The following is a 17,175-nucleotide window of genomic DNA, read 5'->3' as shown; positions in this document are numbered from 1 at the left end:
TACTTGCGTACTATTGTTTGTACAAATGAACGTGGTACCGTCTGGCGTTTGGAAATTGCTCCCAAGGAAGAACCAGACTTGTGGAGGTCTACAATTTTTTCTGAGGTCTTGGCTGATTTCTTTTGATTTTCCCATGATGTCAAGCAAAGAGGCACTGAGTTTGAAGGTAGGCCTTGAAATACATCCACAGGTACACCTCCAATTGACTCAAATGATGTCAATTGGCCTATCAGAAGTTTCTAAAGCCATGACATAATTTTCTGGAATTTTCCAAGCTGTTTAAAGGCACAGTCAACTTAGTGTATGTAAACTTTTGACCCACTGGAATTGTGATACAGTGAATTATAAGTGAAATAATCTGTCTGTAAACAATTGTTGGAAAAATTACTTGTCATGCACAAAGTAGATGTCCTAACCGACTTGCCAAAACTATAGTTTGTTAACAAGAAATTTGTGGAGTGGTTGAAAAACGAGTTTTAATGACTGCAACCTAAGTGTGTGTAAACTTCCGACTTCAACTGTATGTAATGGGGAATTGATATACACTAACAATCAAACGCGAATTATGTCTTGTGTCCTTAAAGCAAGTCATGTAGCTTTCAAGAAAAGCTCCATGACTGAAAGAGCATTGCTTTGATTATTCTTTCCTTGAGGAATACAAATTGTTTACGAGATGAGTGGGGGGCTGTTTTGTGAAATAACAAGGACTTGGGTTTACAGTATTTGATGGAACAGTACAGTACAGTTAATGGAACGGATACACTACAGTACTTTGCTACAGTACACGTGTACCGTTGTACAATTTCAGACTTTTTTTCGTACCTTTTACATAATCCTTTGCTGGTTTTCCATTTCGATTTGAAGTTCAGAAATGGCCAGAGGTAATTATTATTACTTTTTCGCACTTACTTGACAATTCTACCCTCCGAAAGACATCTCATTCAATCATATGCTGGGCTAAATTAAAAGTAAGATTGTGCCCACTGACTGCTTTGAAGGGACGTGGTTGATATACTAATATTTGCTTGGGCGCAGGAGATGCTATGGCAAGGCCTTTACCCCTCATTATCTAATTCCTGTGTTGCTTTTGGATGTTTGTATTCTCTGCACTTAAGTTCACTTCACAAGGTAGACAGATGAATAGGACTACATGCATGTTCACTCCACAGGCCTGCATTGGAATCCCCAGAAAATAACAATGGCTGTCTATTTCACAATAAATTGTTTTAGCAAAAGACCCAGCTCTCACGAACTCTCCTTGAGGATTTTGCAATCAGCGAAGGCTGAATCTGAGACCCGACTCAACTCTTCTAAGCATTATTTGGTCTTGGTGGGGCTCAGTTGAAAAGAACACAGATTCCGAGTGACTGACTCTTCCAGCAGATGGATGAAAATGTTAAGTTAATGATCTCGGTGCATGTTTCCTCACTTTCTCCAGGGCTGCTCAATGTGGAGAATAAGTAGTGGAAAGCTTTGGGCCGGTTCCTGTCACAGGGTCTTGGCTGAAATAATGACTCCAACTGCCCAACAGACTGCAGTAATAGGAATAACTGTCAGACTCAGTCTCCCATCAATGCTCATATCCCTCTAATATAGGAATAATTCCCAATCTCCCGCTGCTTTCGAAAAATCCTGAGTCGTTGAAAGTCGGAAAGTTGGGAATCTCTCAAAGGCTGCATGCATTAATGCATAATTGTTTTATCTTAAGTTTCCATAGATTCGACTGCTTAACATGCTGACCGCACCGCTCGTGTTGCGTGCGCGAGGGTTGCAAAATAAATGTACACATACATGTTATTCCAAAATTATACAAAGATAAAAAAAAAAGGACCTTGTTCATTTCAGGTAAAATAACAACACAATGTTTATATCCCAGGACAAATTAGCTAGCAACAGCAAGCTAGCTAGCTAAATGTCCATGATTGTTTCATGTGTTTTCGACTTGTCCCAAATGAATATAGTTGGTTAGAATTCGTTTTGATATTTCAACCTGCGTGTCTGGATCACGTCTGGTGTGGATGTACAAAATCAACATGCGTGTGATGACGAACGCACGCGCGTGCCCGGCTAGTCAGCATGTGCTTAACTCAGGCAAAGTTAATAAATTAACCTTGTATTAGAGAGGCCCTGAATTGGTCACTGTTTCCATACTTCATTGATGCCTATTTTGACTGTAATTTAGTTCGTCTCGCTTTCAAAGTTTGAAGATTTCGTGGCCCCAGGTTACAGACATGAGATCTATATTTTCCCCCAATTTCACCTTTGACAATGAAATACTTTTTTTGTCTGCGGATGCCAAAACATTGCATTATACTCTACTAAACACGCTTGATGGATTCTTCTCCCTGAAAAATGCTTTGCCATTTTCAGCAATGAGGCCTATGTGTGCAGTGACATCGCTTGCTATTATTGTTCTCTGTATAACTTTATGAAAAAGTTTCTCTCTCGCTCGTCTTTGCCTCAGGCGACGCTTTCATCTCCACTGTTGTAGCATTACCATATGCGTGTTTGCTCTCAAAATGCAATTTAATGACACTTTCTTTAAATATACACTACCGGTCAAAACTTCTAGAACACCTATATAGCTAAAGGCAAGATGTTTTTTTGATTAGTTCAAATGTTTGTCTGAATATGGTAGTAGGGGGCATAGACCAAGATTCAGTATAATCACCCTGGAATCTGATGGCATGGATACAACATCTCTCTGTTGTCATGTCCGGTCATTCATTATACTGTAGCTGAACATGACTCACTGAGTAAGATTACAGAATGAGTCAGTGGCCCTGATCTTGGAGGCGCCACCTACTCATTTGCACTGTGTAGATCCAAGGAGGGGGGCTTGGACTTACTAAGACCAACTGCCAAATGTCCCCCCTCAAGCCATCACAATGAAACCGCCTACATCCACTCTATTGTTGAGCTCCCTCTACTAGATGATTGTAATGTTCACTCAGTGAGAGAACACAATCCTTCAGCTTACTTCCGCCATTGAACGATGTTGATTGTCTGTATACAGTATGTTCGTGTTCAAAGATTAGCCGCATAATAAATGTTGTTTCTCCCCGGCTTCAGCCGTACAGTCCCTATTTATAATATCCCTGTTTGTTTGTTTACTCAGATGATGATTGAAGAGCCGTATTGAGAATTTCCACAAGATCCTTTTGTCTGCCTAGCCGAGTTGCTGCTCTATGCAGTTCATGTGTACATCACACCGCTTTGATGCCTTTACGGAGTACTCTTTCAAAACCTCACACAGAAAATTGTGTTAGGGATGTAACTGTCCCCTTTTGTCCATGGGCTGTGTTTGGTGGTGCTAAACTGTGTAATAAAGGTTTCTTGGAATTTGTCTTGTTGAAAGAACCCTCTCTGTGCAAGTTAATAAGAGTGTTTGGGTTCATGTTGATGCTATCGTGGCAGTTCTGAATTCTGAAGGCTGTGCTGAAGAGCTATCTGTGCAGAAACATGCTCTGTTTCAATGGGTTGTTCGCCTCCAGCTCGTGTGGATATAAAATGCCTGTCTTTAATATGCACTAACAGTAATTTGGTCAAGTTTGAGCACAGTTTTCTACAATTGGAATACTTTGGAAGTTTGCGATAACAGGCGATCGCTGGGCAGATAAGAGCATTCTCTGCACTGTAGAAGACACCTGTGATTGGTGCTTTGGTTCCCCTCATATATGCTTCTCAGATATCCAACCAGCATTTCTTCCCTCAGATCATAACCAAACCGAGAATATTCATTAAACATTACAGAACGAAGGGTTAGACAATGTGCTAGACATGACAATGTCTGTCTCTCAGGGAGAGAGTATGGAAAACAGACACATTAGATAAATTGCCTCATATTTCTTCTGGCTACTTCCACCACACAATAATATTATCTCTCCCTAGTTAAATAATTTTTACATAATCATCACTTTCAAAATGGACTCGCTTGATTTAATGTTTCTTATGAAGCATCTTATTAATTCGACCTCGTGAAATGGAAAAATAGGCAGTGCCTCCTTGGAATATATACGGCTATCTATTTTTCGAACCCCATTTTAGAGTTTCAATTCATAGAAGTAGCAGTTAATGTCTGCACTTGCGGGTGGAATACAGTGCATTCGGAAAGTATTCAGAACCGTTCACTTTTTCAACATTTTGTTGCGTTACAGCCTTATTCTAAAATGGATTAAATTGTTTTTTTCCCTCATCAATTTACAGACAATACCCCATAATGACAAAGCAAAAACAGGTTTTTAGACATTTTTGCAAATGTATTAAAAATAACTGAAATATCACATTTACATAAGTATTCAGACCCTTTAATCAGTACTTTGTTGAAGCACCTTTGGCAACGATTACAGCCTCGAGTCTTCTTGGGTAGTTTCTCCCATTCTTCTCTGCAGATCCTCTCAAGCTCTGTCAGGTTGGATGGGGAGCGTCACTGCACAGCTATTTTCAGGTCTCTCTAGAGATGTTCGATCGGGTTCAAGTCCGGGCTCTGGCTGGGCCACTCAAGGACATTCAGAGATTTGTCCCGAAGCCACTCCTGCATTGTCTTGGCTGTGTGCTTAGGGTCGTCCTGTTGGAAGGTGAACCTTCGCCCCAGTCTGAGGTCCTGAGTGCTCTGGGGCAGGTTTTCATCAAGGATCTCTCTGTACTTTCATATTTTCCTCGATCCTGACTAGTCTCCCAGTCCCTGCCGCTGAAAAACATACTCACAGCATGATGCTGCCACCACCATGCTTCACCGTAGGGATGGTGCCAGGTTTCCTCCAGACGTGACGCTTGGCATTCAGGCCAAGCCTTTTGGCAAACTCCAAATGGGCGGTCATGTGTCTTTTACTGAGGAGTGGCTTCCGTCTGTCCACTCTTCCATAAAGGCCTGATTGGTAGAGTGCTGCAGAGATGGTTGTCCTTCTGGAAGGTTCTCCCATCTCCACAGAGGAACTCTGGAGCTCTGTCAGTGACAATCACCTCCCTGACCAAGGCCCTTCTCCACCGATTGATCAGTTTGGCTGGATAGCCAGCTCTAGGAAGAGTCTTGGTGGTTCCAAACTTCTTCCATTTAAGAATGTTGGAGGCTACTGTGTTCTTGGGGACCTTCAATGCTGCAGAAATGGTTTGGTACCCTTCCCCAGATCTGTGCCTCGACACAATCCTGTCTCGGAGCTCTACGGACAATTCCTTCTACTTTATGGCTTGTTTTTTGCTCTGACATGCACTGTCAACAGTGGGACCTTATGTAGACAGGTGTATGCCTTTCCAAATCATGTCCAATCAATTGTAGTTACCACAGGCGGACTCCAATCAAGTTGTAGAAACATCTCAAGGATGATCAATGGAAACAGGATGCACCTGAGCTCAATTTCGAGTCTCATATCAAAGGGTCTGAATACCTATATAAGTAAGGAATATCTGTTTTTTTATTTTAAATACATTTGCAAAATTTCTAAAAGCCTGTTTTTGCTTTGTCATTATGAGGTATTGTGTGTAGATTGATAAGGATTTGTATTTATTTAATCCATTTTAGAATAAGGCTGTAACCTTATAAAATGTGGAAAAATGGAAAAAAGTATTTGCCCCCTTTTATGATTTTCTCAATTTTTGCATATTTTTGATACTGAATGTTATCAGATCTTCAACCAAAACCTAATATTAGATAAAGGGAACCTGAGTTTACAAATAACCAAAAACGTGGACACTTATTTTATTGATTTTATATTAAAAGTTTTCCAACACCCAATTCCCCTGTGTGAAAAGGTATTTGCCCCCTTACACTCAATAGCTGCAATGACTGCAACCAAATGCTTCCTGTAGTTGTTGATCAGTCTCGCATATCGCTGTGGAGGAATTTTGGCCCACCCTTGCATGCAGAACTGCTTTAACTCAGCGACATTTGTGGGTTTTCAAGCATTAACTGCTCGTTTCAAGTCCTGCCACAACATCTCAATTGGGATTAGGTCTGGAATTTGACTAGTCTATTCCAAAATGTAAAATGTGTTGCTTTTTAGCCATTTTCATGTAGACTTGATTGTGTGTTTTGTGTCATTGTCTTGCTGCATGACCCAGCTGCACTTCAGCTCACAAACGGATGGCCTGACATTCTTCTGTAGAATTCTCTGATACAGAGCAGAATTAATGGTTCCTTCTATTAAGGCAAGTCGTCCAGGTCCTGAGGCAGCAAAGCATCCCCAAACCATCACACTACCACCACCATGCTTGACTGTTGGTATGAGGTTCTTACTGTGGAATGCAGTGTTTGGTTTTCGCCAGGCATAATAGGACCAAAAAGTTATACTTTTGAATAATCTGTATATAGAACATTCTTCCAAGAGTCTTGATGATCATCCAGGTGCTTCCAGATGCTTTTTGGCAAACTTGAGTCAACTCATGGGTCCCATTAAAAGCCATTGCGCCTCCATCTTGGCATTCCCCCAACATTGTAAAAAAATAATTGGAACCTTAGAAATGCATTTATTAATGTCTACATTTGTTTTTGCCACATTAGTTATATTACAGACACCATATTGCATCCTTTTTAATTATATTATGTGAGCTAAACATACTTAAAAAAAAAAAGAAGATATATAAACATTTTCCTTTAAGTATAGTTTTTTGAAAGTTCTAATGTTACTGTCCCCACTCCAACAAAAAAAGTACATTTTTGTACTTGAAACACTGTAGAATTCCATTCATTCGTATGAAAGGCCTGCTTCTTCTGAGGAGTTCCAATAGAGAGCAATAGTAACAGCGTCTTGTTGTAGGCACTAACTCCGCAATGGCTTGCTGGCCAACGCCTATGGGGAATTCAATTCAGGTGGTTAACAAGATAAACAAGCGAAATCCCAGGAGATTGAAATCTAATTGTACCTACACACTGAAGAAGACTGTAAATCCGAAACGTCTGTGTACGCTATCCCCGATGCAGTAAAAAATGTCAAACATAGAATAATGAAGTAAGCTTTATGCGACATATTTTTGAGTGCGAACCCATTACACCTCTTTGTTTGTCTAGTTTCTATCGACTCCCAGTTACAAAACCCCTGATAATGACCACGTTGCCCAAATAGTACTATGGCCTATAGACTGGATGTGCTTTAGTACCATTCCTCTGGGACTCCAGCAAGGTTATTATAGTAAAGGAAAACTGAAACTAAAATAAAAACTAAAATTGGAAAACAATAAAATTATTAAGAAAAACATTTGAAAAAACGAGAACTATACTGAAAGTATTATCTTTGACTGCAAAACGAACTAAAATAAAATAAAAACCATAAATTGTTTAGTTTTAGGTTTTCCCTTAAAAACTTCAAAATTAAATGGTGTTTTCAATCTTCTTTTTTTATGAAGTTTTCAAGCTTCTGAATCTGGCGGATAAATGCTGCCAGTAGATGGCGATGTTTCAAATAGGCTAGCTTGTTCATCACTATAACTAGCTAACAGTAGAGCTATCACTAGCTAGAGCTAGTGATAGCTCTAACAGGGAAGAAATCAGAGGGTGTGCGTGAGCGTGAACCATAGGTGTGAACAATGGCGGCAGCAAAAAGTAAAGCCCTGTATGTCTGTCTACCACCATTTACTATTGTGTACCTTAGTAGCGCTTCCCTTCCTCCTCTTTCTCCCTGTATGGGATTGTTTTGAGTACATTGCTGGAAAGGGCAAAAGCAAATTTATTGTAGTATCAGCAGCATGTGTGGAACTGGGAAAAGCCAACCAACCTCAAAGTTAATCTGAACAGCGCCCACAAAGAAATACAAACAAATTCAGGATAAAGACAAGGCGAGACAGCCACCAGCTATTAGTAGCTGCACGTCAACTGTAACGTTAGGACAACCAACTTTAGCCATTTGCATGAAAAGAGCAGAAACATGTCAACCTAATTCAAATGAGTTTTTAAAAAATAGAAGAAGCACTGGTTAATTTATTCATCCAGTCTGGCAAGTCCACGAGACTGTGCGATTAGCCAGCCTTCGGAAAATTCAACCAAACACTTGATCCCAAATGTAATACTCCTGGCGCTTCTAGAGTAAACGGGTTGATTGCTTTGCAAATGGATACAGCAACCCAGAAAGTTAAGGAGATTCTGAAAGAGGCATGAAAATAACCCTGTGTGTAGACTGATGGAGCAAGAAAGGACGGACTGCTTCGTTTATAGGCATATCAGCCAGCTTCTATCACCCCTCACAGCATGTGTGTTGGTCAATGTCCATCGGATTTAGCATCCACACTGGAGAGGTAATTAACTGCACATTGGACGCATGGGACATACAAGAGGAGAAGATCTTACTCGTCGTAACTGACAACTGGGCTAACATAGTCAAGGCTATCAAGCTATTACAGAACAGGCAAGAGAATACCCGTGACCAACAACAACCAGAGCTGGCCATAGCTTTGAACGGCGCGGCAGAAATGTCTGATTCTGAATCGGACACCAACGATTATCCTTTTTAAATCCAAGTCACATTAAGATTTATTTATAATTTAAACATAACCAAACCTATGACCTGACCCATCACCTTATGTATTACGGCTCCCCAGTGGGAAAAAGTGACATCCCCAAAAACACACAAACTATAGGCCTACAACACATTAATGGCTCCTAGCCTGCTACTTTCTTTCCCTAACACTAAAACTAAATAATATAGTAATTTATAAATCTCAAACTAAATAAAAACTAGTAAATCAAGTCTGAACTAACTGAAACTAAACTAGAAATAAAAAACTAATAGAAAAAAAAAAAACTAATAGAAAATCACAAAACTATAATAACCTTGGACTCCAGTCTTGCCCGAAGCGAAATGACAATGCCCTCAAATTGGAATTGCTGTACCACTATTGATTTTCCTCAGCTGTTTAATTTTCGTCTCTTTCACCTGCGATACAATGTTTGGGGTGAAAGCTATTGGAGCAAATTGAACTTTTTTCGACTGTCGATAAGACCGATTACTAATAGGGACCTCTGACGGTATTCAGACATCGAAACAATTTCCACTGCTCCTGATCGACTAAAAACAGTAATCTCTTTTTTAATACTAACAGGAATGGTTGTAACTGCTCTCCTGTACTGTAAGTGGCATAAACTCCCACAAATAAAGATGGCTAGGATTCACAAACGGTTATTTTTCTACTTTCAATTATTGTGTAGAAGCAGTTATAACATACATACTAATAATGCTTGCTTACTTACTTTATGAATCCTCTTCATCTCCTTCAGAACATAAGGCCACAAGGAGCTCTCTCCACTTCTTCCTGTTTGGCATCATGTTGTGCCTCACACTACAGATAAGGCTTTAAGTCTTTCTTTACCTCTAAAGGTTCTACTGACTCTGGGTGTTTTTGGGTTCCACAGTTCTCCTCGACCTCCACGATCTCCCGGACAGCCTTCATGCAGTGCCTGCGCTGGGGGGTGTGGTGCCCCTTCCAGGAGTGGGGTGCCCTGAGGGCCGAAGAAGTGAAGCTTAGTCTGAAGGGCGGCGCTACGCCCAACCCCTACGGAGTCATGTCTTATACCTCTTCCTCCAACACCCAAAGTCCTGCCCAGGTAACACATATTTCTCATAATGTGTGATATTAACCAATTCATTAGATGAGATGATGGATCAGCTGCTCATTTGACAGTCTCACACTGACTTCTCTTTTCCTCTTTCTATCTCCCTTTCTGTCTCGCTCTGCCTCTCTCGCTTTCTGTCTGTCTCTCTGGTCCTCTCTCGGAGGTGGTCGATGAGAGGGACATGGTCAGGTTCCGTCTGTCTTCCAGCTCAGTGCAGAAGGCCTCGTCTAGCCCAGCCGTGTCTCTGAGGAGGAGCTGGACAGGAAAGGAGGAGATGGCAGCACAGCAGAGGAAACCTCCCTCACCCTCACCAGGTACATATCATCATGGGGGGATATCTCCATCTGTATCAGTCATGGATGGGACCCTTCCTGATTAATCAGGAATTCCGTGATTTTCTGGACATTATCCTTAATAAAATTCTAATTCGAACTGATGTATCCACTAGCCAAAATCCAGCTTTTTCTGCTTTTCTATGTTGTCTTAATCACATAGCTGACATGTATCAGTAGCCTCAGGAACAATGTCCTTTTATTTCTCATAATGGCTTTAGTTTTCTTTCATTTGTTTTTTTTGTTTTTTTTTCTAGTTCGAATTGGACTTTGAAATCACTTCAAACATGTGACTGCCTGTGTTTGTTTCCTCACCAAAACGGTTTATCGTAACAGGGAAAGCATGGCATGCCAGAAAAGCTGCTCGCAGACCAACTTGCATACTTTTCAGGTGCACAAACAACACACACACACAACACACACACAACAAACACACACACACACACACACAACACAGTTAGCCGCCCCTGGAGAAGGGCTTCAAAGTTCTGACTACCATCCATCAGAAGCAACATGCATAATGGGACTCCCCACCACCGCAGTGTTATCTCAATGGCACCACCTGCTCTCTACAGGATTAGAATGCTCCGACAAAGAAGTAGAATATCCGGAAGAGACTTTGGCCAGGGCCCGATATGGCCCCTTGATTTTGAACAAGCCTGACATCGGTATCTCACGCTAGCTTCTGCTCCGGAAAAGGGTTGAGTTGCGACCCAAACTCATCAGACTTTAGCCTTTTTGGTAGGCTATGTATGCAGTAGAACCGGAGACATATTTTGCTATCATTCATGAAAGTACCGATATGTTACTGTCTATGTATGGCACTCGTAAAAACATAGGCGCATGATATGACACTATTGTATTAGGGTACAGGTTATACAGTTGCAACCTAATATTGAAGGCACTGTTATTAGATCTCTTATTCTATTAGTTATATTATTTCAGGTCTTTCCCAGAAAAGAGGATGAAACCTAGAGAGAATTCCTGGTAAAATAAAGGTTAGATGAATTGCATTATTTATCTCCCATACTGAGCTTCAGAAAGATAGTGATTTATTTATTTCATTTCATTTTATTTGAACATAAAAAGAAAGAAAAGAAGAATAACTTAGAAGTGTCACTTATTGGAACTCCAGTCGTATGTCTGTCACGGAATTGATTATAAAAGCCTGGTAAACATTTGGTACACAGACACTCACTCAATTGTCGTTGACAGAGGGTATATCATGACTCTGAGTGGACTCTACATAGCCAATGATTTCCATCCTAATGTTGTCGCTAGCCAGCTTATCTTCCTACACAGAGAATGGAGTTGATTGAGGTTCAGTTGGGGGTGCTGCTTCTTTGCAAAGTCTGTTTAATGACAGTTTAATCAGCGGTTGAAGTGTCCTCGAAAAGCCTTCTCTGAACAAGTCACCTAAACGATTTTGTGTTAGCTGCTCTTAAGGAAGTACAATATCATCAATCTCTGTCATTCTTTTGATTTGGTGGTTTGAACAGTGCTGACTGTTTTCTGATTAGACAGAGGGGTTTGTGTGTGCGTGCGCTCGTGTGTGTATGTGTGAATGTGTGTTTGTTTTGTGCATTCTTGGCCACGTGTAGGTGTGTGTGTGCATCCGTGTGTGTGTTTGTATGTATGTGTTTTCGTGTGTATGTTTCTCTAGAATCCAACAGCTCACTTACAAGCCGAGATGTGTAATTCATGTCTTTGTCGCCCCGTGGCTGCATCCGACAAGCAAGGAGGATCAAAGGAGGATCAAACATTCCACATTGCATTCCTACCCCTTCAGCCAGTCATTTGTAAATGGGAAAGTAAGACACTTATCGATTCATACTGTTTCAGATGTATCCATGAGAAATGTATGATGGGCATTAAACAGAGTGCATGTATGACTTATGCACTCTCACACAGTCCATGCATTCCCATTAATCAGGGATGTAGCTACAGAACCCGCACTGTTTGCTTGACCGCCATCGCCTACAACTTGGCTAATGATAAGCAAAGCCGGGAAAAAAGTGGAAAAAACATCTAGCTGTGTCCTCTTAGATTATTATTAATGAATTCCAATGGCCCATATTTGCATTATTCACAATTCCCTGATTTCTCAGCTGTCAACATCTCTGTTTATCACTGATAAGTCCACTTAATGATTTGAAAAATAGAGTCTGTAGTGCCACTTAAAAACACTCCAAACAAAATGGATGCCATAGAGCAGGTTGGTGCCATGGTAGTGTCATGGTACTAGTTCATCATCCAGCACTACTGTGTCCTCCTGTCCTCACTTACTGTAATCTGAGCAGATGGATGCTACAGCAAGGCTACTGCACCCCAGGCTGCTGCAGCCATTTCCAAAAGGCCAGTCTGAGCCAGCAGAGAAAGAATGAGAGAGAGAGTCACAGAGAGGGGGGGTGAGTGAGAGAGTGGGTGAGAGAGAAAAACTGAGCTGTGAGAGAGTTATAGAAAGAGATAGAGAAAAACGGACAGAGGTAGGACGAGAGAGATACAGAGAAAGAAAGCGAGAGATAGGTAGCGTTTCATTTTGCCATCACTATGGCTACCAGTGCAGTTCATCCAGCGTTGCATCAGACATTTGAATCAGACTGTGACTGTGTCTAAAAGACAACACGGTCACAGATTGTCTGAGTGATGTTCCACTGTGTGCTTACACTTTAGTCTACAATAGGACAATTCTAGTGGTTCATAGAAGTTGAATGTAGAGAAACATGTAACTGCTAAAATAATGGAAACACTTGAGTAAATGAGGGTTCTGGCGGCTCTGTTATGGTGTGGGGTGCATTTTCCAGGCATGGTTTAGGTCCACTTAACCCTTTAGAGGGCAAGGTAAATGCCAATAAATACACAGCCATTTTGAGTGATTACCTACAACCTATGGTGAATCATTTCTATCCTGATGGGAGTGGATGACAATGCCTCCATCCACAGGGCAAGAGTGGTCATAGAATGGTTTGATGAGCATTGAAGCTGTTCTGGCGGCTCGTGGTGGCCAAACGTCCTATTAAGACACTTTATGTTGATGTTTCCATTATTTTGGCAGTTACCTGTAGCTCCGGGGTGACATTATACAGCGAGGGAAAAAAAGTATTTGATCCCCTGCTGATTTTGTACGTTTTCCCACTGACAAAGAAATGATCAGTCTATAATTTTAATGGCAGGTTAATTTGAACAGTGAGAGACAGAATAACAACAAAAAAATCCAGAAAAACGCATGTAAAAAATGTTATAAATTGATTTGCATTTTAATGAGGGAAATAAGTATTTGACCCCCTCTCAATCAGAAAGATTTCTGGCTCCCAAGTGTCTTTTATACAGGTAACGAGCTGAGATTAGGAGCACACTCTTAAAGGGAGTGCTCCTAATCTCAGTTTGTTACCTGTATAAAAGACACCTGTCCACAGAAGCAATCAATCAATCAGATTCCAAACTCTCCACCACGGCCAAGACCAAAGAGCTCTCCAAGGATGTCAGGGACAAGATTGTAGACCTACACAAGGCTGGAATGGGCTACAAGACCATCACCAAGCAGCTTGGTGAGAAGGTGACAACAGTTGGTGCGATTATTTGCAAATGGAAGAAACACAAAATAACTGTCAATCTCCCTCAGCCTGGGGCTCCATGCAAGATCTCACCTCGTGGAGTTGCAATGATCATGAGAACAGTGAGGAATCAGCCCAGAACTACATGGGAGGATCTTGTTAATGATCTCAAGGCAGCTGGGACCATAGTCACCAAGAAAACAATTGGTAACACACTACGCCGTGAAGGACTGAAATCCTGCAGCGCCCGCAAGGTCCCCCTGCTCAAGAAAGCACATATACAGGGCCGTCTGAAGTTTGCCAATGAACATCTGAATGATTCAGAGAAGAACTGGATGAAAGTGTTGTGGTCAGATGAGACCATAATGGAGCTCTTTGGCATCAACTCAACTCGCCGTGTTTGGAGGAGGAGGAATGCTGCCTATGACCCCAAGAACACCATCCCCACCGTCAAACATGGAGGTGGAAACATTATGCTTTGGGGGTGTTTTTCTGCTAAGGGGACAGGACAACATCACCGCATCAAAGGGATGATGGACGAGGCCATGTACCGTCAAATCTTGGGTGAGAACCTCCTTCCCTCAGCCAGGGCATTGAAAATGGGTCGTAGATGGGTATTCCAGCATGAGAATGACCCAAAACACACGGCCAAGGCAACAAAGGATTGGCTCAAGAAGAAGCACATTAAGGTCCTGGAGTGACCTAGCCAGTCTCCAGACCTTAATCCCATAGAAAATCTGTGGAGGGAGCTGAAGGTTCGAGTTGTCAAACGTCAGCCTCGAAACCTTAATGACTTGAAGAAGATCTGCAAAGAGGAGTGGGACAAAATCCCTCCTGAGATGTGTGCAGTTACCTGGTGGCCAACTACAAGAAACGTCTGACCTCTGTGATTGCGAACAAGGGTTTTGCCACCAAGTACTAAGTCATGTTTTGCAGAGGGGTCAAATACTTATTTCCCTCATTAAAATGCAAATCAATTTCTAACATTTTTTGACATGCGTTTTTCTGGATTTTTTGTTGTTGTTATTCTGTCTCTCACTGTTCAAATAAACCTACCATTAAAATTATAGACTGATCATGTCTTTGTCAGAGGGCAAACGTACAAAATCAGCAGGGGATCAAATACTTTTTTCCCTCACTGTAGGTACAGATCTAGGATCAGCTTCCCCTTCCCCAATTCCAACCTCAGCCATTGGTTAGGAAAATGCTAAACTGACCCATGACTAGCGACTAGTGCCAACTTCACCTTACACCGTATAGTAGGTAACTGCCAAAACAAAGGAAACACCAACATAAAGTGTCTTAATAAAATAAAACAGCTTCAATGCACCTTGGCATAGATGCTACAAGTGTCTGGAACTCTATTGGAGGGATGAGACACCATTCTTCCACGAGAAATTCCATAATTTGGTGTTTTGTTGATGGTGGTGGAAAAACGCTGTCTCATGCGCCACTCCAGAATCTCCCATAAGTGGTCAATTGGAATGAGATCTGGTGACTGAGAGACACACACACACACACACCCTTTAAACCCCCTATGTCACTGAGACCTCTTCTAGCCATGGTAGCCAAAATAATGGGCCACTGGTATTTTTTCTTTACATGACCCTAAGCATGATGGAATGTTAATTACTTAATTAACTCAGCAACCACACCTGTGTGGCAGCACCTGCTTTTAATATACCCTCATTTACTCAAGTGATTCCTTTATTTTGGCAGTTACCTGTAGATCTCCGTAGAGATAAATCATTGTAGTTCTATGTATAGGTCACTTTTCCGTTACTGTGTGTGCATCTTATAGGGATGTCATTGGATGGCAAATTCAGTCAAGGAGATGACGATGCAAGTAAAAGGTGCATTTTACAGCTAACTACATCCCTTTTCCACCACCACCTGGGATATGTCCCAAATGGCACCCTATTCCATATATAGTGCACTACAGGGCACACATGTCTCTGGTCAAAAGTAGTGCATTATGTAGGGAATAGAGTGCCATTTGGGATGCAACCCTGGTTATGTTCTATTATCGGACCGCAGGGAGGAAATGACTACATTTTATTAACTGGATCGTAGGAATAATGAAGAAGTGTTTGTATTTAGCGGAGTGAACAGAAGTCATGGCGGAAGGAAGGCAATGCGGGCTGAATGAGAATAGAGATGTGAGAAGTAGACCTAGAATTCCATATTGAGTGTACCCATAAGTTTACCAGTCAAAATGCTATGGTCAGAGGTTCTATGTCACTTTAGGATTTACATTTCTATGGAAGTGAAAGTAACAGTAAATAAGAGGTGTGTTTTTAAACTGTTTTTCTTGTTCTCTTTAGGTCGAAGTCGGCGTGCCTCTCAAGCATCTCCTCCAGGATCACCACAAGGCCCAGGGGTAAGACTGTCACACAGATCAGTTACCGCTAACATGGTCAGACATGATCAGTCATGGATGATGAGTCATCGATAGAACGTTACCTGAAGCCATGGTCAGCTCCACTCTGTTTTGAAGCATAGGTCTCCATACGGTCAGAATGGCCCCCGAGCACTTATTAAGTGCTGATCTAGGACCAGGTCCCACCTGTCCATGTAATCATATTCATTGTGATCTTAAAGGGAAACTCTTCATGAATACGAGCCTTCACTAGTAAACTAATATAGGACTATGTGTTTAGTTGGTCAGAGGGTATCATTGTGTCATCGCTGTTCTAACGGGCTGGTTAAGTAGGGTTGTTTGGTACATTAGTGATAGGGATCAGGTCTATCAAAATATCCTGAAGCATATGATGTGGTACTATGGAGCAGAGAGCTTCATCCACTTAATGCATGTGGGGAGGGTTTTTAATGGAGAGAGTGTGTGTTAGGTGCATAGATGCATGTTTTTCAGTTAAACGTGTGTGTGTGTGTGTGTGTGCTTGTACATATGTGCTTGTGTGTGCGTTTCTGCACATGTGAATGTGAGTACATGTTTGCTGTGTGCGTTTCTGCATGTTTGTAAATGTATGTACATTAGTGTGTCTGAGTTTGCGCGGGTGTGTGAGCGTGACTGCATGTGTGTGTGTGTCTGGGGCAGGCTGAGCTGTGGGGTGTGAGTGATGTCTCAGGCTGAGTGGGGCTGTCAGTGAGGGAATGGGCCCTCTGATGGATGCAGCTATCTCACAGAGATAAAGCCAGACACACACATACACACACACACACACACACACACACACACACACACACACACACACACACACACACACACAGTAGAGGAGAAGAGAGTGATTAGCTCTGTCTCAGTGCTGGATCTATGGGCAATAATGAGGGCCTGGGTCTGCTCTCCTGCCTCATGTGATAAAGTTTGCAGCTAAACATATCAGGGGTTGGAACCGGTAAGGGAACAGAACCAAAAACCGGAAAATAACTGAATGTTTCAAGGAATATTCTTTTAAAAGCATGGGAACCACTTAATAGCGTTATTTTCTGTAGTTAGAAACGGACCCCCCACACCCCACGGCAATCCCAACCCAACAACGAGTGTATAGTATCAGTTCTCTGTCTGACAAGTAGTATGGAGCTGCGGCTCGGAGTATTGTTTCTTCATCCTATGTAATGTATTCCCAGTGATCTTGGTGATGTTTTTTCCCCCCTGTTCATATAAATTTGTCATTGAAGCTGTTACGCTTATGTCCCATCCTACATCCTGATATTACCAGGTTCCGACCACTAGATGGTGGTTTCCTGATATTTCACCCAATAGTTCACCCAAATTACAAAATTACATATT

At 41.7% G+C, this 17,175-nt stretch overlaps 1 protein-coding gene across 1 annotated transcript in view; it reads left to right on the top strand.

Annotated features, from left to right (window-relative positions):
- The window catches only part of nphp4 (nephronophthisis 4), a 173,375-nt gene that overhangs the window by 73,651 nt on the left and 82,549 nt on the right, over positions 1 to 17,175 (top strand). Inside the window, exons 9-11 of the mRNA XM_084186484.1 lie at positions 9,338 to 9,529; positions 9,702 to 9,852; positions 15,749 to 15,804. Coding sequence (XP_084042610.1) covers positions 9,338 to 9,529; positions 9,702 to 9,852; positions 15,749 to 15,804 — 399 coding nt within the window. The remainder of the gene's footprint in view (positions 1 to 9,337; positions 9,530 to 9,701; positions 9,853 to 15,748; positions 15,805 to 17,175) is intronic.

The sequence above is a fragment of the Coregonus lavaretus genome (genome assembly GCF_964263955.1).
Source record: "Coregonus lavaretus genome assembly, chromosome: 22".
NCBI classification, from domain to species: Eukaryota; Metazoa; Chordata; class Actinopteri; order Salmoniformes; family Salmonidae; genus Coregonus; species Coregonus lavaretus.
Note: the sequence above shows the minus strand (reverse complement) of the source record. Positions and strands in the feature narration are given on the sequence as shown.